This window comes from Pan troglodytes, chromosome 3, assembly GCF_028858775.2.
Source record: "Pan troglodytes isolate AG18354 chromosome 3, NHGRI_mPanTro3-v2.0_pri, whole genome shotgun sequence".
Lineage (NCBI taxonomy): Eukaryota > Metazoa > Chordata > Mammalia > Primates > Hominidae > Pan > Pan troglodytes.
Genome location: NC_072401.2, coordinates 143176187 through 143204037, shown reverse-complemented (window position 1 = coordinate 143204037; position 27851 = coordinate 143176187). Strand labels below are relative to the sequence as shown.

Sequence of the window (27851 nt, the reverse complement as noted above, 5' to 3'; positions counted from 1 at the left end):
GTGCTTTCTTTATTATATGTTCTACATGGAAGATATTTTCAGCAATTAAGGCAGTAAATGAGACATAAACACAGTATCCTCTAGGCAAATGACACTGAGTTGGTTAATTAAGGAAGATAGTTCAAACAGGCAGATTTTGAATCCAAAATCTGAAAGACTGATTTTGTCAAGAGTATAAGCATGAAAAATAAAATTTAGATTGTTTTACACTATTATTTTGTTTCTTCAGTTAACTAATAGTATTTTAAAGTGGTTGCAGATCTATGCCTTGAGTTTTCTAAGATCAACTGAAGTGATCCATATCGAGTAACTAATGTAAGAATTTTAATTTTGAGCCCTGGTAAATTCCAAGTTTTAAGCCCACTTGTATGCCTATGTAACCAAAATGAACCATTGATCACTATAAAATATTATTTGCAAAGTGACTGGCATTATGATTTTCCTTCCCCCATCTCAGGAAGACTAACATTCCCCTAAAGACTGGACTGGAAACTTAGAGAAGAAAATGGTGCACTTTTCCTACTCTCCCTAATAGAAAAGCTACATAAAACAAAACAAAAATACAGGTATATTAAAAAATTCTATCTCAATTGAAATAAAAAAAATAAATCAACTGCCACAATCCACAACCCATAAACTTTAAAAAGTGGCTGCCAAATACTATTTCTCTGGACTAAGAGTAGGTAAGAAGCTGACAGCCAATACATGATTATTGGAAGTCAAATAGGATACAGATTTCTTCTAAACTTTCTGAAAGATATTTATAAGCACCGTTTGACTAGAGCAATAAGAACATATGTACATGGATAGGGCACTGGGGTGATAGAAGAATGTTTCAACAGAGAACGAGTTTGTACTATGGAATAGAAAGAAATCAAATTCTTAAGAGATCATTTCCCACCCCACAGTCACTCAGTGAGTATTACCAGAATTAAGGTGAAATAAATTTATAATAAAACAAAAATATTTCATCTTTCTTACTGTTCCATTAGAAGAGAGCTTGCTAATTTTAGACAGTGTAGTGCAAAAAATATAAACAATTATTTTCTGTCAGATAACAATGGCTCCAACAAATCAACAGGGTTTTTCTTTATTATTATATAAACATGGCAAAAAGAATGTGAAAATAAAATACCTGTATTTGGGAAAGCATGAAATATGAACACTGTCACTATTAGTTTTCTATACCAGGGGCATCCAATCTTTTGATTTCCCTGGGCCACATTGGAATAAGAAGAATTGTCTTGGGCCACACTTTAAATACACTACCACTAATGATAGCTGATGAGCTAAAAATGAGATGTATGAAAGTTTATGAATTTGTGTTAGGCCACATTCAAAGTTGTCCTGGGCCGCATGTGGCCTGCAATCCGTGGTTGGACAAGCTTGCACACCATTCTACCTATCAGTAGAAGTTTATTATTGCCACCACCACCAAGATTTACTGATGGACATTATATGCCAGTTATTGCAATTTCTTTATTTCATAACAGTTGCTTTATACATCAATAACTAAATTACAGTGTAAAGAAGAGGATTCACATATAGTTCTTCTTTTTCTTACTGATAACAAATTCTTCCTCTGTTTGCTATGCTTAGTAAGGAAGTCAATGAGAGCCAGTAGTCAGTGGTTCCACACTGGCAGGAGCCTACCAGCATAGCTGTTGACCTGCAGCATTGGTACCCAGCCCCACCAATACATAATTTGACTATCACCTTTAAACAAATGCTATTTTGCAATAAGAGGTAAAATATCAGTGCAACTTAAAAAACAACACTTGTACATATTTTTATTCAACATTTTACATTATTCCACAAATATGTACAATTTCAATAATAAATTAAAAAAATGAGTAAAGTAAGTCTGAGAGAAGTTCATAGTCACTATATTACTCAATGACATTTTTCTGCCTTCATTTCTAAGAGTTCATCTGATCCAAGGTCTGATCATCTTCTTGACAGAAAAACTTGTTTTGACAGCACATTTGAAATGCCGAGTGTTTTGTTATGTCTAAGCAGCAGAGTGATGTTTGTTAATAACAGAAACACTTTAAAAAGAATCAATTGCAATCAAGAAGTGTTGATGAACATTTGGACAATATGTACAAAACTCTGCAAAAATTCTTTAATATTTTTTTCCTCCAGTTCCTCACATTCTTTGCATCCAGATTCTGTTACATTCTGCAAAATATATAGAGAGATTAAATTGGCAATTTATAATTAAATTAAATATACATTCATGGGAATGGGAATATCATATCGTTTGAACCATATGGGGAGGTCTTGAGATATGAAAGCTTTAGCAAATAAATAGCATATTAGGAAGAACTATGAGAAAAGAGAACAGGGAGATTTGATATATGTTTATTTTTCCAATAATGGGTTAAGGACATTGAGAAAAATAAGCTGTGTCTATCAGACCATGGAGTTTCTGCTTTGAGCCCTTCAATGGTTTCCTATCATCTGCTTCTAGCATAAAGACCATACCTCCCTGCATAGCACACAGGCTCTCCATGAGCTGTTCCTTACCTATTTATTTCACATATCCCCCGTGCCTCAATGTTATGCCCTAGAAACACTGAGTGAGCATCTGGCTTTCCTTGCCATGCACAGCATACTATTAGATGCCTCTCTGCCTTTGCTTTTCTCTCTGTTACATTCATTCCTATTTTAGCTGCTGCTACTCGCACTTAAGATTATTCAGGTACTCTTTTAGGGAGGCTTCTCTGAACCCCTGGGCTCCTAGGGCTGGACTCAATGTCCCATCTTTACATCTCAGAACCCCTTATTTAGACCTCTCTCACAATATGTCATGTATTCTATTCATATTATGAAGTTTTACTCTTTTTATACCGTAATACTATTCTCTAAGCTGTCTGCCAGAAGGTCAAAGCCAGTATGTTTGTTTCCCTAGCATTTAGCACAGGGCCTGACACACTGTAATCACCCATTGGTTGAACTGAGCCATTTAGGTGAATACCACAAATTGTTGTATTTCAAACACAGTCTCATGGATAACTAGAATGTTCCAAATGTAGCAATTAAGAATAAACTTTTTAGAGATCATCTGAACCATGAAGGCTGTGCCAGCAAAAATAAAAATTAGATTTTATATCCATTAACTATTTGGAATTCAGAATCAGCGACATTTATCAAGCACATCCTCTATGCCAAGCACTGTCATATTTCATATAATGCTGTCCTATTTGATCCTGAAAATAATCATGTCAGATAGGAAGACAGAGATATTGACTCATCTCAACTGACATAATCAACTGAAATTCTTCACATCCAGGTCTTCTGACTGTGCAGTCCTGCCCACGCATTCCAGCACGTATGTCACACTCTGTCATGATGAGGATGACTATCAACATTCACATTAAAGAGCTCATCATTTATTTTGCCATGAGTTACCTGTTGCATGGCTCACTCTTTCCACCAATAAGATGGAGATAACATCATAAGAGTATTATAAACCTTAATAAATTCATTTCATACATATGTAAAGTATTTAATATATATGAGACACTGTTCTGGGAATTTGGATATAGTACTAATAAAAAACAAAAACACTTGTCCATTTTAAGCTGACATTCTAGTAGGGAAAAACAGACAATGCCCATTACATAAAATATATCATATTCCAGATATGGGACATGCAGAGAAGGGGACAGGGAGTGCTCAAATAGGGAAGGGATTGCAACTGTAAATAGGTAAATCACTGAGAAGGTGACACTGAAGCAAAGACCTAAAGCAGTCTTGTATTTTTAGAGAAAAGTCAAGGTGTCCACCCACACAAGCTTAGGGCCTTTGCACTTTCAGTTGTCTCTGCCTAAACATATGTTCCTAGATACCCTTAAGGCTCATTCTCTCACATCTTTGTCAAATGGCAGCTTATTAGTTCAGCCTACCCTAACTGGAGCCCCAGTGCCCCTACCCTGTGTCCTTTTTCACCACTGGACTTCATAAATAACTAACTTATTACTCATTTGCTGAGTGCTTGGTTTATTTCTGTTTCCTCCCTCTTTAACAGCAGGGATTATGGGTATTTTTTCATACTGTCTCCTGAGGGCTAAAAAGTATTTATGAAATGAACTAATTTGATTATGCCTCTTTGTTGCAAAACTGCTTTCTCTCTACCTTGCTTTGGCCACTGGTGTTTTGCCATGAAAGCCCTAATTCTTTGCACTTCAGGGCCATTGCACAGCTGATTCCCCAGCCTATCATACGAGTACCTAGAATTTGCTCTCCTGGAACCCTCTACTGCTCAAGTTGCCTGGGATGTCCCAGATTATACTCGAATCATTAATATTTTCATTGTTATCTTTTTAAAGCATTTATCTTCTCATGAGATAACAGACTCTGCAGACAGACTGCTCGGGTAAGAGTTGTGGCTCCCCATTTTACTAGCTGTATGAACTGAAGCGAGTGATCCAGGCTCTCAGTGCTACAATTTCTTCAACATTCAAACAGAAATAAAGATAACTATCTCACAGATTTATCATGAGGATTAAATGAATTATCAATTTAAAGCTCAAAGAATAGTGTCTGGCATACAGTAATAACTCAATAAATGTGAGTTACTATTATTGATGTTAGACATTTGAGTATGTAATTAGATTAATGTCTATCCACTGCACCTGACAATAAACACCTTGAGGTCAGTGACCTGTCTGTCTGGTTTGCAACTATAATTCTAGCACTGAAGCACACTACCTGGCATTATTTTGTAAATGTTTGTCTACTGAATCAATCATTGAACAGTTTAGCATTGTGTGCATGCTGGAGATGGTGCCACTTTTGCATGCCACTCCACTGGAACAGGACTCCTTCTCCTGATTGCCCCTTAGGAGGATCTGCTTGTCCATGAATGACTTCTCCAAATCAGGCCCAAAACATAAGATGCAACTCTGAGCAACTGTTGGAAAACTCACCCCATTAGAAGACAAACTGTTGTTTGCTAGGATGATCAGATTTTCTACTGTATCATGAATACTTGCATCTCCGGACTCAAGTGAAATAACTTGTAACTCCAAGAGAAAGCACTTCATTGCTGTTACTTTGCAACTGGGCTAAAAATAAAAGTTATAAAGAACAATTACTTTTTTCTGATTATTAATTTTCATACTGATGTAATTTTGATTTTCAAAAAGTCAATCCAAATATTTTATAAAGATACACAATATCCTTAAGAAATTTTACATAGGAGGCAGCTTAATTTTTTTTCTTTTGGCTTTAAAATAAAAACCAAAACAAACCAACAAAACACAATCAAGAAGGATGGCAATATTGTACAGAAGAACATGAAACTAGAAAATGCAGAAATAGTGGCCAGTTCTTCTCACCGAGCACATTTTGCCTGTGGAAAGGGTAATAATACTGGCCTTAGAGTCTGAAAACATCAATATAGACAGCTTATTTGTAAGAATTTTTAGAATCAAATTGTGTTGTTAACATTTTAAATAGTGGTAGCTGCTAATTATACTGTTCTTTCAAGTTCCAAAGTTCCAGAGGGAGAGAAGTAATTCCAAGAAATTTATTAGAAAAATCAAAGCAGGACTAGTGTCCACTTACGGGCAGATCAAATCAGAAAAGGCTCTCTTAGGTGCCACAAAAATATGTTTTCCACAACATTTACTTTAACAATAACTTAAAGAAAGGAAACAAGGAATATCTAGGGATTTGACCATTATTTGACTTTGTGTCCTCGATACCTTGCACAGTACCTGGGAGCCTGCAGACACTTCACAAATGCTTACTGAATGGATGAAAAAAAATGAAGGAATACACCCATGTGCCCAGCACTGGTAATATTCCTTAACCCCAACAGTCACTGCTTAGGATTGAAAGACAAATACTGTCACCATATCAGCAGTAATAAAAATGAGCTTCAGAAATGTTTAGCAATCTCCAAGGTAACACAAGTAAAAAGTGGTGGAGTCAGTTCTAAAATCTAAACTTCTAAAATCTAAAATCTAAAATCTAAGGTTGTTTCTCTAACCCATGGGTTGCAAAGTTATCTTCTTGCAAAAAAGCAATTTCAGGATGCTGAATTTGGTGGCTAATTGACTACTTTCCATTTTACAAAAAATGCAAAGAAAAACAGAATCCATGCTGAAGCCAGAGGAGGGAGACAATTTCTTTGTGCAGCAGCATGACCCAATTGGTTAGTGAATATCTCTTTTTTCTAGTTTCTGACTATGGTTTCTTTCCAATGCTTAGAAAGTCATCTATGTAAGAGAAGTTCTAATTGAGGAATAATGGAGAGAGGACATAGAGTTTGTTTTCCCTGACGTGAAGTTGGGGATTCATTTCTTGGTTTTAGTAACAATACTGAAGGGAAGAACCACCACCAACATGACAAATCCTACATTCCTTAGGAAATGTCAGGGTATTAATGAAACAAGTTCAAGACCACTTTTCAGTTCTAATAAGTTTCATGGGTTATGTTTCCTTTCTCACATAGAGAATAATTAGAATCTTTTTCTGACAAATGTAGAGAATCATGTAAAATGCAGAACATGAATGATTTTAAGCAATTTATGGAAAATATGATTGCAGATGGTGATACATTACAGCATTGGAAAAACTGATATATTGGCTACTCTTAAATTGAATCAGTTAATCTGACTTTTGCATCTAATTGCATCATGATGCAACTGCATCACAAAAACGTATAATGTATCTTGTTTGACATTGATGGAAAAGACTCTTTTAATATTTTGATTTGGCACCATTACAAAAATAGCATTTATGTAGCTATCTGTCCCCAAGTCCCATCTCAATAATCACTAATAAAACTCATTGATCATATATTATAGAAACACACCAAAAGTTAGATTTTAAAACTACCATATTTTAGTTGTTACAAAAATATACTTTTAAAAACTTTAATAACAAGACAAATAGCAATTTTGAAAAAAAGTATACTCACGTGAACATCACTTTCCGTATATAAAGTAGCATCAATATGCATAGACTGAAAGGAAACAAAATTAGACAATATTAAAAACTATGCCCTGCTTTAAATATTATGAGAACAACCTACTGAAAACATTAAATTGTTTTAAATTCTTTTTTTATTTTGAGATAAGTTAAAATTCATATGAAACTGTAAGAGTAAATACAGAGAGATCTTGTGTACCCTTCAACAAGCTTCCCCCAGTGGTAATATCTTCCATAACCACAGTACAGTATTACAATCAGAAAATTGACATTAATACAATGCACTCACCTTGTTCAGATTTCACAAGTTTTATGTGCCACAGTGTGTGTGCATGCATATGTGTGAAGTTTTATGCAATTTTATCACTTGCATAAATTCACATCACCACCACCACAGTTAAGACACAAAATAGTTTCATCACCACAAGGATTCTGCTGCTATTCTTTCATAACCAAAGTCACCTTTCTCCCCATACATACCTCATCATCACCCAATCTCTCTGAATTCTGGCAACCACTTCTCTGCTCTCCATGCCTATAATTTTGTCATTTCAAGAATATTATGTAAATGGACTCATATCATATGTAACCTTCTGAAATTAGCTTTTAAAAGAATTGATAGACATTTTTATGAGCTATTTAGGTTTACAGAAAAACTAGCAGAAAGTACAGAGACTTATACACCCCTTTGTTCTCCACCCCAGTTTCCCTATTGTTAATATCTTGCATTAGTGTGGTGTGTTTGTTATAGTTGGTGAATCACTATTATGATCTTAAGTGTACAGAATATTAGGGCTCATTATTTGTGTTGTATGTTTTACAGGTTTTGACAAATGTATAATGCCACCCATCACCATATATTAATATTTTCACTGCTTTAAAAGTAGCCTGTGCTCTGCCTAGCCATTTCTCCTTCCCTCCAAACCCCTAGCAACCACTGATCTTTTTATTGTCTCCATAGCTTTGCCTTTTTCAAAATGTCATAGTTGGGATCATACAGTGTGAAGCCTTTTCAGATTGGCGTCCCCATCTTTCACTCAACAATATGACTTTGAAGGTTTCTCCATTTCTTTTCATGGCTGGATAGCTTATTTCTTTTTATCACTGGATAATATTCTATTTTATAAATGTACCACAGTTTCTTTATGAAGATTGGCTTTTTTCACTCATCATAATACCCTGGAGATCCACCTAACTTGTGGGTATCACTAGTTTGTTCCTTTTTATTGCTCTGTAGTATTCCCTGACATGATATATCACAGATTTTACCAACTGAAGCACATCTGTTTCCAGTTTTTGGCAGTCATGAAAAAATCTCTGTGAACATTCATGTACATATTTTTGTGTGCACGTAGTTTTCATTTATCAAGGATGAATGTCTAAGAGTACAATTGTTGGATTGTAAGACAAATGCATGTTTTGTTTCATAGGATGCTGCCAAACTATTTTATACAGTGGCTGTATCATTTTACATCATCACCAGCAATGTATGAATGATCCAGTTTCTCCACATCCTTGCCAGCATTATCACCCTTGTTCATTTATATTTACTTAGCATCATCACTATTTTTTATTCTGTATACGCTTATAGCTGCATGTAATAATATGTCATTGTGGTTTTAATTTGCATTACTTTCTAAACAAAATATACCCATTTTTACTACTTTCTCTCCAAAAAACTTGGGGTGATGTATAATTTTCCTTTCCAATCTGTGTGCCTTTTATTTATTTTTTTCTCATACATTTTCTCTCCTGCTTCATAATTTGGCTAAACTTCCAATATTATTGCTATGGTTTGAATGTCCCCTCCAAAATTCAGGTTGAAACTTAATCCCCAATGTGGCAGTATTGAGAGGTGGGGCTTTAAGAGGTAATTGGATCACAACGGCTCTGCCCTCATGAATGGATTAGAGTATCAATGTATTATTACGGAAAGGGAACCGGTAGTTTTACAAGAAGAGGAAGAGAGACCTGAGCTAGCACATGAGTACATTCAGCCCCTCGCCATGTGATGCTTTTTGTCACCTCTGGACTCCAGAGAGCCCCCACCAGCAGGAAGGCCCTCACCAGATGTGGCTCCTCAACCTTGAACTTTTCAGTCTCATAACCATAAGACATAAATTCCTTTATTTATAAATTATGCATTTCAAGTACTCTGTTATAAGCAACAGAAAACTCAGACAATTATGTTGAGTAAAAGTGGTGAGAGAAGATATCCCTGCTTAGTTTCCAGTCCTAGCAGAAAAACATTCAGTCTTGTACTCACCATTAAGTATGGTAGCTCTAGACTTTTTGAACGTTTTGTACCAAGTTGAGGCAGTTCTCCACACCTACTTTCTAAGAAATTTTATCTTCAATAGGTGTTTATATCAGTCTGCTAGGGCTGCCATAAAAAGTACCACAGACTTGGTGACTTAAATAATAGAACTTTATTTTCTCACAATTCAGGAGGCTAGAGGTCTGAAATCAGGGTACCAGCAGTGTTGGTTTCTTTGGAGTCCTCCCTCCTTGGCTTATAGGTGGCCATTTTCTCCCAGTGTCTTCACATGGTTTTCTATCTCTGTGTATCTATACCCTTATCTGTTTTTCTAAAGATACCAGTCATATTGCAGTAGGACCTGCCCTCATGACCTCATTTTAACTGACCCTATCTCAAAATACAATCACATTTTGAGATACTGGCAATTAGTACTTCAACATATAAATCCAGGAGGCATAGGGAGGGACACAGGCCATGAGAGGTGTTGCATTTTATCAGATACCTTTTCTACATATGATTTTCTTCTTTAGCCTGTTGATAGGGTAGATTACATTGCTTGATTTTCAAATAATTGAGCAAGACTTGTGTACCTGAAATAAATCTCACTCGGTCATGGTGTATAATTCTTTTTATACATTGCTGAATTTGATTTGTTAATATTTTATAGAGCATTTTAATATCTAAGTTAATGGGAGATATTTTTGTAGTTGTCTTTTTTAGTAATGTCTTTATTTGGTTTTAGCATCACAGTAATACTGGCCTCCTAAAATCAACTGGAAAATGTTCCTTCCTATTCTATTTTCTAGAAGAGACTGTACAATTGTTGTTAATGCTTCTGTAAATATTTGATAGAATGATTCAGTGTAACCAGCAGGCTTGAAGGTCCCTTTTTGGGAGCTTGTGTATGACGAATTCAATGTATTTAGTGATTATATGAGTGTTTGGATTGTCTATTTCATCTTCATTATGTTTTGGTAGTTTGTGGTTTCTGAAGAATTGGTCCATTTCCTCTAAGTTATCAGATTTGTGAGCATAAAATTGTTCATAGTTTTTCTTATTATCCTTCTAATGACTGCAGATTCTGTAGTGACAGCCCCAAATTTCATTCCTGAGATTTGTGTCTTCTCTCTTCTTATTTCTGTCAATTAAAGATCAATTGTATTGATTTTCCAAATAACCAGTTTTATGTTTCATTAATTTTTTCTATTGTTTTCTTGATTTCAATTTCATTAATTTTGGCTCTTATATTTAAATATTTTCTTTGTTCTGCTTGTATTGAATTTATTTTGCTCTACTTCTTCTAGTTTCTTGAAGCAGTAACTTAGATTTTTGATTTGATAATTCTCCTTTTTTTCTAATGTATTCATTTGATTTAAAAAAATGTCCTGTCAGTATTGCTTTACCTGCATCACATATATCTTGATATGCTGTATTTCATTTTTTTCATTCTATGTATTATGAATATCCTTTGAGATTTACTCTTTGACCCATGGATTATACAGAGGTATAGTATTTAATTTCCAAGCATTTGGAGATTTGCCCATTGTATTTAATTTCTTGATTTCTGGTTTGATTCCATTGTGGTTTGAGAACAAATTCTGCATGATTTAAGTTCTGAAAAAATTTTTAAAGTTTCTTTTATGGCTCAGTATATATTTAGTCTTGATAAAAGAAAGTGTGTTCTGCTGTTGTTGGGTGTAGTGCTCTATGTATTAAATTAGATCCTGTTGGTTGGTTATATTGTATTTTTATGCCCTTTCTGATTTTCTGTCTAGTACTTCCATTAGTTACTGAGGAGGAGGCGGTGAAGTCCTCAAGAATAATTGTGGATTTGTCTATTTCTCTTTTATCCCTATTATTTTTTGTTTCACAGATTTTGAGGCTTCGTTGTTTGATGTGTATACATTTAAGAACATTATGTTTTCCTCACAGATTTATTTTTTATCATTTTGTAATATCCCTCTGGATTATAGCAACTTTATTTTCTGTAAAGTCTACTTTATGTTAATAACATTAACTTTGATGTTAATATAGCCACTTCTGCTTTTTATAATTAATGTATGCATGTGTATCAGTCTAGAGCTGCTGTAATAAACTACCACAAGGTGGGTGATTTAAAACAACAGAAATCTATTCATTTACAGTTCTGGAGACTGGAAGTCCAAAGTCAAGGTGTTGGTAGGGCCATGTTCCTTCTGAGGGGTCTAGAGAAGAATCCTTTCTTGACTTTCCCAAGGTTCTGGTGGATCCTGGCAATCTCTGGCCTTCCTTGGCTTATAGCCGCATCACTCTGATCTCTTCCTCTGTCTTCACATGGCTTTCTTCCCAGTGAGTTACTCTGTGTCCTTTCCTTTTCTAATAAAGACACTCGTCATTGGATTTAGGCCCCCCCCCACTCTAGTATGATCTCATCTTAATTTCATTAATTATATTTGCAAAGATATTATTTCAAAATAAGATCACATTTTAAGGTTCCAAGAGGATGTGAAATTTGGGGGGACACTATTCAACCCATTATAGTATGCTATATCTTTTTCTGTCTTTTTAAATTTCAACCTATGTATGTCATTGTACTAGAAGTGAACTGCTTATAGATAGTATAGATGGGTGGTGTTTTGTTATGAATTCAACCAATCTCTCTCTTTTACTTGGTGTATTCTCATACTCTCCTGTGATACTAACCATAGGAATGCTGAATCTTTTGTTACTGTCGTCAAGATCAGTGATGCTTTTTTTTTCTTAAGTCAATTGTCTCTCTAGTATTCTGTTGTCAAATTAACTATCATTCCTCTGTCATTCATTCTACTAATGAGCCTTTACAGTTTGCTTTATATTTCAGTTATATTTTCAGTTCTATAATTTCTATATGGTTCCTTTCATATCTTCTATTTCTTTGTTAAGGCATTTAGTTTTTCATTTGCTTCAAGGGCATTTGTAATTGCTTTTTCAAGCACTTTTTATAATGTCTGCTTTCAAATCTATGTCAGAGAATTCCAACATCTGATCCACTTCAATTTTGTAGTCTGTTGACTATATTTTCTCATTTAAGTTGTAACTTTCCTATTTCTTGGTACAATGGGAGATTTTCAATTGTATCTTGGCTTCATGTCTATTATGTTAGGACACTCTGGTCCTATTCAAATCTTCTATTTTAACATGCAGTCAGCTTGTTTGGACTTAGCATGCAAGTTCTAACCTATTTTTTAATGCTGTGATTCCAATGACAATTTAGTTTTCAGAACTTTGTGGTGCTATTTTGGTATGCTTGGTGCCATCGAGACTTCCACTGAAGCTGGTATTACCTGCTATGGCAGGAAGCACTTCCTTAGGTCAGGCCACCTGTTTTCTCGAGGTGGGAGAAGAGGGCCTTTAGTCCACAAGCAACAACAGCTGTTCCCTGGGTCAAGCCATTCTCCCTGCAGGTGCCACCAAGATATCTGGCTTCTCCAGATAGAGGAAGAGAATACCTCACCTGTGCAGACTAGAACTCATCCGTCTGGGCCGCTTATAAATTACGTTTTAAAGATAATTAGATTCTAAAACAGTAAGGAAAAGACTTCTTTTCGAGCTTTACAAGATCATAAATTTCTACAAAAATATTATTGTTTCAAGTGTGGTTTCCTTAAGACAGACAGAAAAACACAGAGAGAGACAAACTCCATAGCAGTTATACCAGGCATTTTATGGAAAAATGAGTACTCACTTGAATAAGATCTTCAATTTTTTTCAAATCACTTATTACATTCACCCAGTTGGCTTCTGTTTTAGGAAGCCCTGCACTGAAACAGCTGAAAGAAAAACCATAGAGCAAAGCATTTTGAAGGAGCCTATTCATCTTGATGAATACTACAAGCAAAAGAGCAATCAATAATTTTTATTCTGACCAGTGAAAAAATCAGTGTTATCCTTGCTTCTGTGCATTCAACAGCCTTGTAACTGAACATAAACATTGAGCATATAGTACAATTTTGGCATTTTATGATAACTTGAGGCTTCACCAACCCGGATTAGAGAAAAGCCTAATTGTAGGCATACTTTATAAATAAACTGGCTCAATTTATCACAATGAAATAGAAGCAGTGCCAGATGTGTGGCAATGCTCAATAAATGATTTTGAATGAATTACTAGTTTCCTTTAAGTAGAGATTTACAGAGACTTTGAAGTCTAATAAATAGGTAAAATTCTTAAAATGAGTAATAATCATTTTCATGTAATGATTTTGATAGTAAATTTTTTTTTACTATACATTAAACATGCCCCTTTCATGTTGCTCACACTCTTACTATGCTTGCAGCAGTTTTCTCCATAAACAGTACAGACTTCATTCCAGTGTAGGCTGAATGATCATATACTTACTCACTTTCACAAATTTCATAAAAATTAAAATTTAATATCCAGACAAAATACACTTATACTGACCAAGTAACATTGGAATGATGCTTAGAGCTTGAGGAAAAGTAATCACTCACTTCCTGATGGATCTTACACAGAAGCATGATAGTCAACACTAATCTGTCTTATGATGAAGAATTACCTGCACAAATCTATGGTTCCCAATACCATGAAGGCATTAGTAGAGTAAAACTGAACTGAGAGTCAGATTATATAACTATAGGTTAGGTGCTTTGGGCCAACTGGGTATATTAGCTGCATCTAAGAGAGAAGAAAAAAGTTAATAGTCATGGAAACATATGAATTTTATTAGAAGGAAACAACAAAAGGCTTAAATAAAGAAAGAAATGTTTTAAACTGAACTAGGATAAAGATCAAGGGATAGGAGGAGTCAGTGTCAGGGACAGATAAAAAAGTAACATAAGCAAATTCTAAATATCTACTTTTAATTGCCATGAAAAATATGTAGTCTATCAATAAGTGGTGTACTTCCAAGTTCAGTTAAATATCAAAAGGCCCAATTTATTTGAGGGCTATAATGCTCATTTGGACTATTACCACGATGTAGAAAAATGCTCAGTTAGGTGTTTACCAAACCTCTCTAAATCTCTATAGTCTGCCTTCTATCCCCCAGATACTGAGTACCTAGAGATATAAGCAAACTGAACGTAAACTAATTTAATGGAAAAGATATCCAAGGACAATCATCATGACCATGAACATAATGTTATTTATGCCTAAAGATAAAATTACCCCAAAATGAAGACATGAATGCCAGCTTCAGTTAGAAAATGACTGTTTAGAAGTAAACACAAGTAGCACTGGATGGAAATACTTCTCAAATGTGGTTTCTGAAAAATATAATCATAGACAAATGGTTAAATTTTTTAGTTAAAAAGTGAGGTTTAAAATAACATGTCAACATATTTTTAGGTCTAAAGATGTAAGTTTGTCATAATTTCATAATTAATGCCCCTTATCAAAAAATAATAAAACTATAATTTATCTTTTTTCGCTTTCTCTCCTACCTCCAACTCTGTCTCTTATGCACAAAGTTCCTTAACAGATATTTCTGCAGATGCATGTCAAAGATAATTTAACAAAGTTGACATATTTGTTAATTTACATACATACCAATGTCACCACTTAATGTTTTTATATTATCTTTGACCTCCTGCTCATCCTTCTCTCTTTTTTAATAGGTCAAAATATTTTATACAGCACAGGTTAATAACATGCATTACTAACAGAGATGCAATAGTTATATTAACTTCATGTAAATTATGAAAATGAATTATATTAATATTATTTGGTGAAAAATTGGATAAAATGGAACCAATTACAGATACTGTATTCCATCTTGAGAGTGACTAATAATTTTTCTTGGTGATTTAGGAAAATCATTTACCCTAGAACTTACCAGAGTTTTGGTACTTTCACCTGCCTCTTTTGTGTTGTCGAAGCTTTTAAAGTTTCAGAAAGCAGTGTTAACTGCCACCTTAACCACTAATTGTTCATGCTTCCTTTCAAAAAGATGAATGATACCCACACCCTGCCCTCTAAGACTACACAATTTAGTGAGTACAAAGACATTTAGAGAACACAAAAGAGTGGGATAAGTGAAATAACACGTTTATAATGACAAGAAGAGCCTATCAAGATGGTCAATAGAGTTTTTGAAAACCTATTTATTTTCAAAATAAGAACAATCTAAATGTGAACAGACATCTGTGATATCTCAAGATCTTTGGAGAATAACCATGTAACTTATTGCAAAGACTCTGAGATTCAGACGACCTTTTAGGGAAATTCCACAGGATATTTTCATCTATTTTTTTTCTTACCGAAATTCTCATTACTCAAAGCCACGGTAAATCCTTAAGTATTGAAGAAGAGCTGGCTATGGCAAGGGGTTTCCAGCAGCCATCCATCCACGATGCCTCCTACAGTACAATCTAGGGTAAAGTATGATCCATTAAAAACACAAGTGGACTAGTAAGAAAAAGGGAGGGAATTAATATGTATTGAACACCTACCTTTTAATAAGCACTCTATTAGTTACTTAACAGATGCATCACCTTTAATCTTTACAATAATGGTATGGAGGAAGGTTAGTAGCATTTAGGTAAGCTACTCTAGGCCCATAGCAAGTACATGACAGCCAGGATTTGAGGCCAGTTCTGTCTGATTACAACGCCTTTGCAAAACTTTTCTATTCTATTATTTCCCTGAATTGAAAAATTCCAGAGTCATACTAGTAAAAAGTAAAAACAAACAAATACTTAGATTTGTAGAAGTACTGATTGTTAATCCAGTTTACAGTAGCAGTAGCCTTTTCTACAGCCACTGAATATGTATCTTCAGTCTTTTAAAGAAACCATTGTTAATCATTTGATAATTTTATAACCAAGAAAATTTTATTTTTTCTCACTCAAATCAAGTGAAGAATATGAAGATTAAACATCCCTAAATTCAACTCCATGCCATTAAAAGCAGTTTATAACCAAAATATACAAAAATACAAACAACTATTTTCTGCCCTTCAAAATAGTATATACATAGTGACCTCTTCCACAAAAAACCAAAATCTGCCACAACTCATGACATAAATATTCACTGAATTAAGTTCCATAAACTCAAAGAATTAAATTATTATACTTTTCAGATGTTTCTGAAATATAAAAATGGCTGCTTTAAAATGTATTATCTATAACTCATAGAAAGAAAAAGCTAACACTTATTTAGGTATTAAGCAAGATATAAAGGTGTATCGAATAGAAATACCTTTTTGTCCACAAGAACATATCAAATCTAATATTCCTATTACATATGATCTAAATCACTCATTGATTGGTTTATTTAAAGCAAACCTTCCTTATCACTCTCATTTTATAATTATTCCCTTTTTCTATATTATCTCAGTGCTTCAAATTTTTTATAAAACTTTACTGTAATCTTCATCATTTCATCCAAAGCCTCTTAAATTCCCTACATCCCTTTTAGTTGTGGTATCCTTGAATCCACATTTTTCAAAAAAAAAAAATATTGACTTGGGATTGAGCAATGCCATGGGTGATATAATTTTTAATTAGGCCTTACGAAGCTACTTTTGTAAACAATGAAAATTTCATTCCTGGCCTCTTATAGCAGTGAGCCTTTACAATGTCACAATGGATTTTCACTACCCTGCTCAACTACATCCTGCTGGTATAAGTAAAAGAAGACGAAGTGCTTAGCCAGAATACTCCACCATAGAGTGTGGTTGCCAAACATGGAGGAATGCAATAGAAAATGTCCTCAAAAGTATCTAACAAAATCATGATAATGGAAGCCAGTATAGATGAAAAGAAGTATTGGCCAGGTGTGGTGGCTCGTGCCTGTAATCCCAGCAGTTTGGGAGGCCGAGGCAGGCGGATCACCTGATATCGGGAGTTGAGATCAGCCTGACCAACATGGTGAAACCCCGTCTTTACAAAAAAATACAAAATCAGCCAGGTGTGATAGTGCATGCCTGTAATCCCAGCTACTCGGGAGGCTGAGGCCAGACAATTGCTTGAACCCGGGAGGCAGAGGTTGTGGTGAGCCGAGATCATGCCTTTGCACTACAGCCTGGGCAACAAAAGTGAAACTCCATTTCAAAAAAAAAAAGAAGTATTTTATAGCTCTGCTTGCTGCCTGAATCCATTTTCTGCTGCTATAAGAGAACACCACAAACTTAATTTACAAGGGACACAAGCTCATTTGGCTCACAGTTCTGGAGGCTGGGAAGTACAGGTGCATGGCACTGACATCTGCTAAGGGTCATCCTGTGGCAGAAGGGTAGAAGGTGAAAGCAAGCACATGAGACAGAGAGGAAACTAAGCCAAAATCACCCTTTAATAAGGAGCCCACTCATGCAATAACAAACTCACTCCCTCCGTAATTGCATTAATCCATTCATGAGGGCTCTGTCTAATGAAAGTGCCTAAAGAGATACCTAATTACCGGTTAAAGATCCCACTTCTTAAAACTGTCACAGTCACAATTAAATGTCAACATGAGTTTTGGTGGAGGCATTCAAACCATAGCATTCTGCCCCTACCCTCCCCTCTCTGCCAAATTCACATCCTTCATACAATGCAAAATATATTCATTCCATCCTAGCAGGCTCAAAAGTCACTCCAGTATTAACTCGAAAGTTAACACTGTTAGTTAATACTTATCTAAATCTAGTTAATCTAGTTATCTAGGTAATACTTATCTAAATCAAATATGGGTGAGACTTCATCCTGAAGGCAAATGTTCTGCAACCACGAGCCTGTGAAATCAAAATAAGCTATCTGCTTCCAAAATACAATGTGCGAAGGTATAGAAGAGACATTCCCATTCTAAAATGGGGAAATAGGCAAGAAAAGAGGGATAACTCATCTGAAACAAGTCCAAAACCCAACAGAGAGAACAATATTAAATCTTAAAGTTGGAGAATAATTTCCTTTCACTCCATATTCTGCATCCTGGGCACACTGGGTGGGGGTTGGACCCCTAAAGCCTCAGGCAGCTCAGCTCCCATAGCTTTCCTAGGCTCAGCCTATTCTTCAGCTGTCATGGGTTGGAGTCTCATGCCTGAAGCTTTTCCAGACTGCAGCTCTACACTGTTAACCATAATTCTAGGATTTTGGTGGCAATCCCATTTCCTTGGCCACGAGGCACCGCCCTGTTGGGGGCTCTCTGTGGTGGTTCTGCCCCTGTGCAAAGTCTCTGCCTGTGCCCCAAATAAGTCAGCATCATCTTTTGAAATCAAAGTGGAGGAAGCCATGCCCCCTCAGCTCTTGTATTCTGTGAGACTGCAGGCTTAACACCACATGAATTTCACCAAGTCTTACCACCTGTATCTTGTGAAGCAGCGGGTCAAGCTGCAGCTGGGGCCACTTAAGCCATAGTTGGGGTGGCTGAAGACTGCTGCACCGGAATGTAGGGAGCCAAGTCCCAAGGCAGCCCTGGGCAGTATGCCCATGGAGAGCAACCAGGTGGGGCCTGGCACCCAAAACCATTCTGCCATCCTAGAACTCTGGGCCTGTGAAATAAAAGAGACTAAATCCCAGCCCTGTCCTCAAGGAGCTCACAGGGTAGGAATTATTTGGAATCTTGTGATTGGATCTCACTGCAAGGTGACTGCCGAATCACGGCAGCACTGAAATCCTAGCAGGATGGTACTGCCCAGGGAAAATACACAGTGAGGTGAGCAAGTTAACGCAGGCAGGCATCTCTATAGTTTTCATTCTGGAGTGAAAACTGTCCCTTAGACTTGTAGTCACACAGTTGCCTCTGCTCTAGATTTTCCTTCTGCTTCAAATATTCTTCACCCAGATACTGTCGGGGCTCACACCGTTGCTATTTCCAAAGCAAATCATTACTTGTGAAAATAACTGTAAACATCTTACATTCTATACCAATATTGTAGTTCTTCCCAGTGAGGAAAGATGATCTAACATACTTGATGTTTTGTTCTGCTTATTAACTTGTCTAATCACACATTTAAAATTAATTAAACATACAAGAATAAAAGATTTACAAGTATTGTTTTTTTGGGTTAAATGCATCATCCATTCATTCAAACCACTAGAAAAGACAAGCCGAGACTGAATAGAATATAGAGATTATAAGACAACATCACTTTCCTTGCTTCATTTAGTAAATATTCGCTGAATATTTATTATGGGCTAGGCATTTTTTATGACCTTGGAATACATCAATGATGGCAGAACACAATCTTGATTTCAGAAAGAAAGATGAACCATATAGAAAATGCACAAATAAGTTATTATAATTATGTATTTTTTTAGAGAGTGAAAAATTATCTAGGAAAAAGGAAACAAGGTAAGAAGGGTGAGGTTGAAATTTTGGGTAGTCAGGGTAAAGATAGCAAGGGTGTGAGCCCCGGTGGTATCTCAGTGAAGACTATTTGAAGCAGAGGGAATAGCTAGGGCAGAGGCAACTGTGTGGCTATGAGTCTAAGGGACAGAAAAGAAGCCAGTGGAATGAGCAAGGGCAAGAGTAGTCTGAGATGAGGTCAGAAAGGTGGAGGAGAGGAGGACCTGAATCTGCTTGGGGTAGCAGTGGAGATAGATACATGTGGTTAGAGTCTGGAATCATTTTTTATGACAGGACTAATATAATTTCCAGACAGATTGCAGGGTACAGGAGGAAACAAGAGAATGAGAATGACTCTGTCTTTTCCTCTGAACACCTGAGAAGATGGAGCTGACATCAACTGAAAAAAGCAAGCCTTGGACACAGCTGATGCCTTGAGGAGAGGGGACAGGTCAGGAGTTTCAGTTCTGGACATGCTGAGTTTGAAAGGCTCATTAGATATGCACAAGGAAATGTCAAATATGCCATTGGATACATAAATCTCGAGTTCAGGAATGTGTCTGAACTGGAAATAGATATGCAACTCATCAGAGTGCTCATGAGGGAGTGGTGTAGGTAGAGAAAAGGACCAAAACCTGAGCATGGGATACTTCAGTATTAATTAGGTCAGGGATTATAAAAGAAGGACCAGGAAAGAAAAATCAAAAGGAATGACTACTGAATAAGGGGAAAATGAAGAGTATCATATTCTAGAAGTCAGTCAAGGGAAGTATATCCAGCAAAAGGGAATGATGGACACATCAAATGCACTGACAGGCCAAGCAAGACACAGTTTCAGCACTGACCAGTGGGCTTGGCAACCCGGAGGTCATGTCAGATGACTCTGACAATAGCACTTTTAGGGGTTTGATGGAGGCAGAAGCCTGCCTGGGATGGCTGACAAGAAAGTAGCAAGAAAAGGTTTTTAAAATGCTAGTGCAGGCAATGTTTTTAAGAATCCTGCTCCAAAAGGGAGGAAGGAAAGGGGGTTGTTGCAGGTGGTAAGTGGTGGAAATAATAACATGTTTGCATGCTGATGGGACTGACTTATTAGAGAGGGGGAATTAAGGATTTTGGAGGGGGTGGGAAGTGCCAGAGTAATGTTCTCTAATAAGCAAGTGAAGATGAGGATGTTAGCTCACCTCCAAGAGGGGGCGAGGGCTGAGTCATCTACTGTCACGGGAAGGAATGCTGAGTTATAAGGGGGATGGGGCTGGTAGGTAGGTGTAAGTTTTCTACTATTACTTCCATTTTCTCAGTGAATTAAAATAAAAAGTCATGAGCAGAAAGTGAAGATTGGAGGAGGATGGGGACAGGAGGAGGATGGGGACAGGAGGAGGATGAGAGGGAAGAGGACACACAAAATAGCCATTTAGGTAACTGGGAGAATAGTATGAGAGCCTGGCCTTTTGAAGGATCAATGTTGTGAATGGTTGTGGAGTGAGATTAGTCATTAGGGTTGTATGTGTTTTCTCCAGCCACAGTAAGCTGAAAGGGAAAGAAAGCCTGGAATAGGTACAGAACTGGATTTAAACCTGTTATGTGTATACCAAGCAAGTACAAGGAAGAGAGGGGCAAGGGATTTCAAACTACATGTAAGGGAGCGATTGGGAGATTTGCCCAGGAAATTTTACTTCATTTCTTTATGATAGGACTTCATAAAGGTAGTGTTACTTGAATCATACCTTGAAGGTTGGATATATTCTAGGCATGAGTGAAAGGAGAAAAACAGCATTGAGGCAGAAGCAGAACCCAAGCAAGGCCATATGCAAACAAGTATAGTGTGTTTTCAGATGACTGTGAGCCATTTTCCTAACAGTGTGAAAGTAGTGGTCAGTAAGACTCCACAAAACTGTCACCGTTGTTTAAAGCAGCAACTGGTTAACACTTTGTGTAGAGGGCCAGATAATGTTTTATGCTTTGCAAGTCTTGCAGACTTTGTTGCCAGTGATTAACTCATCCACTGTAGTGTAAGAGCAGCTATAGACAACACATAAACAAATCGGTATGGCTGTGTTCCAATACAACTTTATTTATAAAAACAGGTGGTTGATGGATTTGAATCACCAACCACCTGCTTTGATAAATAACTAGTCGGTTTTGATAAATAAACAGTTGGTTTGCCAGCTCTTGACCACTACAGATCTCTTTTCAGTCCTAATTTAAGTACAGCTGAGAAAGTGATATCTTTAAACATCTCCAATCTTCCTATCATTAATCGCACTAAGACATTTTCAGTAATTGCTTTCAAGCTATTTTAAATTGACACCAATATGAGATTTTCAAATAAGAAATGTCCTCAAACTTAATCTGTATTCAATATCAAGGCTAAATAAGCCCCAATACAAACTATAATAACTTGGGTTACTATAATGATTTTTTAAAAAATTCATTCATACAAATATAAGACCTGAGGTTGGTATTAATTCTCATAAGGCTACCCAATATGTTTATAAGGCCTATAAATTTCAGTTTATCAAAACAAAAAAAATGATTAGGTAACTACTTCATACAAAGGTATATAAATATATGTATCTTTTTTAATGAAACACCTTTAAGTTCTTTGGAATGCTTAAAATAAGACAAATTGGTTAATTATATTGAAATGTTTCCAAAGCAAACAATAATCTATATAAATATTCTTTGAGCTGCCAGGGACAGAGGTAGCAGTAAGATTTGGACATCTTAGTTTCAATCACTATCAAAAAGCATTAATTAAACAGATAGTGGGTAAATATAGAAACACTATATTTAAACAATATATTTATATATAGAAATATATATTTAAACAATATTTAATATATATTTAAACAATATATTTATTTATAGAAATATATAAAATAAATATAGAAACACCTCAGGTAGCTTATCGTTTAAGGTAAACAAGGGATATTCATTTATGTAGCTGGAGGGGATATATGGTAGATCTCTTACCACTCTCTGATCATAGTTTTCTGTAGCACTATGTTCATGGGCTATTGTCACTTGGTGCAAATGTTTTTGAAAATGTTTGGTATAAATGTTTTTGAAAAATTCCAGCTAGTATAATTCTCCAGGGCAGGAACAATGGACAGCTTCCTCAGGGCAGCAAAGATATATTTAACCTACTGTCTGGAAACAATCAATGATATCTGTTCCTCTAGTCAGTTTTCAAAAGCACTTCATTCAAACACTCACTAAGGTGAAGAAATTATCCCAAACCATAGTACAGAAGAAGAAAAAGTTGGAAATTATCAGATAGATAGGTCTAGAAATTCCAACATAGTATCCAAAAGGAGTTCCATAAACAGACAGCAAAGAGACAACAGACAGAATGAAACAATCAAAACAGTCATAAAAGAAAAGTTTACAGAGCTGAAGTAGAACACAAGCTTTCACACTGACAGGGCATAAAAGGGATAATTGAAAAACACAGCAATTTTAAATTGAATTTCCTAATTCCAGGATAATGAAACACATGCTAATAGAAAGCTATTTAAGGACAAAAATCAGAATGAATCTGATCATGGTACTTACAAGACAAGAGAATTCATCTTCAAGGTTCTAAGTGAGAATGAGTTTGAACCTAGAAAGCTATTAGTATTTGAAAAGGAGGGCAAAAACATTCTTTCATAGCACATCTTAGAAAATATAAGACCCACAGAATGTCTATGAAATAATTAAGTAAAAAATGCATTCTAGATAAATTAAAAAGTTATTCAAAAAAGATGTGGGATATAAGAATGCAGAATTAGTAACATTTATATTTGAGTCTAAATAACTAATGGCAATTCATTAAAGTACATTTCTGACATCATTCATTTTGCAAAAATGTGAAATTCTTGTGGTCAGAAACCTTGTGTATCTTACTAGTTACTGTACCTACAACACCTATAAGCATGCTAAGCATATAATAAGCACATATGACATAATTACTGGATTTGATTTTTAATTTGTTTATATTATTAATAGATTGTCCCTATTCTCACAACTATCAGCATCTTAGCTGCACTAGCTTCCCTAACCAGAAGGTGGCCCAGCCAGTCACTGTAATAAATACTATCCTAAATAGCACACTAACTTTACCCAACATTTCATCTTTCTGCTACATTCATCTCGCCAATTTCAAGTTCCAAACTGCTAAGTATTTCTGGAAAAACCATGCCAATATAATTTCATAAGATGTAACTTGCAATGGGCTTTCTCTACATCCTGCTAATTATTTCTTGCTCTCTCTGACATTCTGTACCATACTTTTAAATAAACTTTATTGAGATACAATTTTAAGATAATAAAATATACACTTGTTTTAAGCATACAGTATACAGTTCTGATGACACTATACACTCATGAAATTACTACCACAACCATGATATAGAAAATATTTGTAATTATAAAAAATTATCTCATCCTCCTTTTCAGTCACTGTATCATCGGTTGCAATGCTAGGAAACTAGTGATTTAGCCATGTACTTTTACAAGTAGCAACGTGCAAGGAAAATCATGGATACTCTCCCTGGGGGAAATGGTGTAGGAAAAGGAAGAGGAGGAAGTAAACTCATACTCTGATGATTATTTTATTTGTGATAATTTGAAATACACTTATGCTAATTAATTGCAAAAAGTCAAGAGAAAATTTAACTATGAAAAAAAAACCCAAGCCAGACATGTATAATTTCCAAACCAAAATAAAATAAAATGAACAAACAAAACTCAAAGAATCTAACAGAAGGCTGTAATAGTAGTAGAGGTAGTGGGGACAGGCAGAAAGAGAGAAGAAAAAAAAGAAAGTGCAGTAAAAATACACAGAAAAAACAATGTGGCAGTAGTAAGTCTAAACATACCAGTAATCATTCACTCATGCAAGCAAAGATGTAAATAAACTATATTTGCTTACTAAGAGATGGATACTAACATTAGTTAAAAAGTAGACACAGAGATAAATTTTAAAATATGAGTTTATAAGAAATGAAACAAAAATAAAATGATATGAAATGCTTAAAAATTACAAAAAAAGATATGCCAAGTAAATATGACTGTAGTAACAAGAATAGATGACTGTAGTAACAAGAATAGAGAAAAAGTAGAACTCAAGTGAGAAGTACTAAACAATATAATGGATAATGCACATGGATAAAAGTTAAAACTCTCTGAGAATGTCCATTAACACTGGCTCTTGAACACCTCCCACCCCTAAGACCTAAGATTATACAGCTCAATGGTTTCTTGATACCAGACCCACTAATAGAGGGTATCCTGCCCCAGGGGCCAATAACTGTCTCCATTGCTGAGGCCCTTCTGTAATTCCACATTAACAGTGGACTGAATTTTTTAAAATGTGGTATATATACACCTTGGAATACTATGCAGTCATAAAAAGAAGGAAATCATATCCTTTGCAGCAGCATGGATGCAGCTGGAAGCCATTATCATAGGCAAAATAATGATTTTTAATGATTTTCTGTTGAAAATCAAATACTGCATCTTCTCACTTATAAGTTGGGGTAAATAGAAACTGGACACTGAGTTAGTGTGGGGGGAGGGTGGGAGGAGAACAAGGGTTGAAAAACTACTCATTGATTACTGTGCTCACTACCTGGGTGATGGCATCATTCATACACCAAACCTCAGCAACACACAATTCACCCACGTAACCAACCTGCACACATACACCCTGAACCTAAAATAAAAGTTGAGAAAATAAATAAAACCCTCTGAGAAGATATAATAGTTATGAATGTTTATGTACCTAACAGTATAGCTTCAAATTATATAGAGAAAAACAAATATGAAAAATAAGTTATAAAATATTTTAACATAGTTTTTAGAAATTTAAACATATACAGAAATCAGTAAGGCTAGCATTGATATGACAGTAAACTAGCTCTCAAAAAAAAATTGTTGCTTTGTAGCATTTCCCAATTTTTGTTGTATAAAAACCTCACCATACTGACTTCAAAATACCAATGGCTTAAAAGCTGGTTCATAAAATTCCTAACTATTTAACCATTGGCCCTAATGAGCCAATTAGAGCTGGCTCCAGCAAACCAATGCCTAGGGCAAATTTTAAAAACACAATGAACAACCTTTTTATGTAGTATATATGTACATTTGATTAAACAGATTAGATACATGACATCCTACACCACAGTGATAGCACATTAAAAATAAACATACAGAATATTTGTAAAAGGTCATCTATGACCTAGACCTAAAGTGTTTATGTCCTAGATCTAAAATAAAGTCTCAAACATTACACAAATCTGAATTCATACTTGTTACATTATATGATCACAAATCCAAAAAATTAATAGTATTGAACTATTAAATTGAATATTGAATTCTGAAAATTTCAATAATATTGAAATTTTTCAATATTGAAATTTTTCAATATTGAATAATATTGAATTACAAATTAATAATAAAAGAATAGCAAATAAAAAATCCCATCCACTTATAAACATAAAATTATCATTTAAAGTAATCCTGAATAAAAGAGGAAGTCAATCTGGAAATTGCACTTAATTAAAATACCTGTCCAAATGAAGTTAGAAAGATGACTGACTATAGTTACCTGGTGCTTGTTCCCCCAACTAAAAGGGATCAAAACAGTGAATAAACATCTATAATTTGACTGGAGTGACTGAGGAAGTATGCTGGAGAGCACCAGGGCAGTGGCAACATCCCTGTGAAGCACAGAAGGCGAGAATAGCACCATAGAGAGGAGAGCAAGTAATCCACTTCTGCCACAATGTCATCTTCACCAGAATTAGCTCAGAGTCAGGGAGACTTCTTCTTATGGGGTAAAGGTAAGCTCTAAATCCCCAGCAGTCCCAATTGTTACCACACATGCCAGAAATCCTTGCTGCAGGAGAGTCTCCTGGTCCTTATAGGTTTTGAATCCAGTTTGGAGATTAGCCAGAAGTTTGTACAGCTGCACTGCCTCACAGTAGGAGCCCACCTTGAACGCCTCCCACCCTTAAGACCTAAGATGATACAGCTCAATGGCTTCTTAAAACCAGACCCACTACTAGGAGCCAATAGCAACTGACTGTCTCCAACCCTGAGGCCCTGCTCTCATTCCACTATGTTCACATGAATGCTTGCACCACCACAAACTCAGCTACCTAGAGCATAGGCATGTCATAATGACCAAGACCCCAGTGTCCAAACTCACATGGCACACCACTATCTCAGGGAACAGGCAGATATGCACAGCAGGGAAGCTTCCAAACAGCCACTAGCCATGTTACCAACACATACCTGTGCTTCACAGCCAGCAAGCACTCTGAGCATGTATGTGCCTGCACCCAGCCTGGCAAGTGGTCATGTGGCAACCCACTCCCATGAAAGGCCACTGCAGAGCTGCCTGGCCTTGCTGCACCCACAAACATTCACATGCAGCCTGACATCCAGTCCTGCAGCCGCTCTGCCTCTCCAAAAGACTGCCACAGGGATGCTTGGCATTGCTGTGCTCATCTAGTTTGGTGGCTGCCCTGCCTCACTGAAAAGAAAGCCACACAGCCACCTTGCTGGCAGCATCTCTGTAAGCTCAAGCCTGGCCCAACAGCCAGCACAGCAGTAGCCACTGACTCTCTGGAGAGGTAGCCAGACAGCTTGTCAGCAATCTGTGCCCCCACATGCCCAACCTGAAAACCAACCCAGTGCTCCCACCCCAAGAAAACTATGCCACTACCTCAAAAGCTCTCACAGCATAGACCACTGAGGCAATCACAGACATCACTGATGAGTATTACAGCCAAAGAAACTGCACAGATACCATGCTACTGAGTCCACCCAGAATCAAAGCCATTCACCATACTGAACTTATACCCTAGGACTTATCTACAGGAAATGTCTCTCCCTGAAAAAGCTACTCCATAAAATTGGAAACAAAAACTATTCTACTATATGAACAAGTATCAATGCAGAGACAAAGGAAATATAATAAAAGCAAGAAAACATGATACCCCCAAAGGAACACAATAAATCCTAGTAGAAGACCCCAAGTAAAATACTTATGAAATGCCTAAAAAATAATTAAAAATTATGATCTTTAAAAAGCTCAGTGAGATACAATAGAACACAGACAAACAATCAATAATTGGAATGAGAAATTCATAATATATAAATATAACTTTAAAAGAACCAAACAGAAATCTGGGAGCTGAAAAATTTGATAAATGAAAATTTAAAAAATACAAGTGAAATTTTTAACAATAGACTAGATCTTTCATAAAGGAATTTCTGAACTAGAAAACAGGTCTTTGAAATAACCCAGTCAGAGGAAAAACACAGAAATAAGAACAAAAGAGAATGAAGAAAGCCTACAGAATACATGGGATACAATTAGGAAAACAAATATTCACATTACAGGAATGCCAG

At 35.9% G+C, this 27851-nt stretch overlaps 1 protein-coding gene across 32 annotated transcripts in view; it reads right to left on the bottom strand.

Annotated features, from left to right (window-relative positions):
* Positions 1–1459: 1459 nt before the first annotated feature.
* The window catches only part of IL15 (interleukin 15), a 104827-nt gene continuing 78435 nt past the window's right edge, over positions 1460–27851 (bottom strand). For 17 of the 32 annotated variants that reach the window (XM_054683396.2, XM_063809882.1, XM_063809884.1 and 14 more), the window contains 6 exons: positions 15443–15553; positions 14352–14449; positions 12909–12993; positions 6935–6979; positions 4935–5072; positions 1460–2181 (listed from right to left, as the gene is read on the bottom strand). In XM_054683396.2, the coding sequence (XP_054539371.1) occupies positions 2071–2181; positions 4935–5072; positions 6935–6979; positions 12909–12993; positions 14352–14449; positions 15443–15454 (489 nt within the window). In that variant the 5' untranslated portion in view covers positions 15455–15553 and the 3' untranslated portion in view covers positions 1460–2070. Of the gene's footprint in view, positions 2182–4934; positions 5073–6934; positions 6980–12908; positions 12994–13740; positions 13860–14351; positions 14450–15442; positions 15554–27851 lie in introns of those variants that run through there. The other 15 variants (XM_063809893.1, XM_063809898.1, XM_063809896.1 and 12 more) reach the window with 2 other exon arrangements.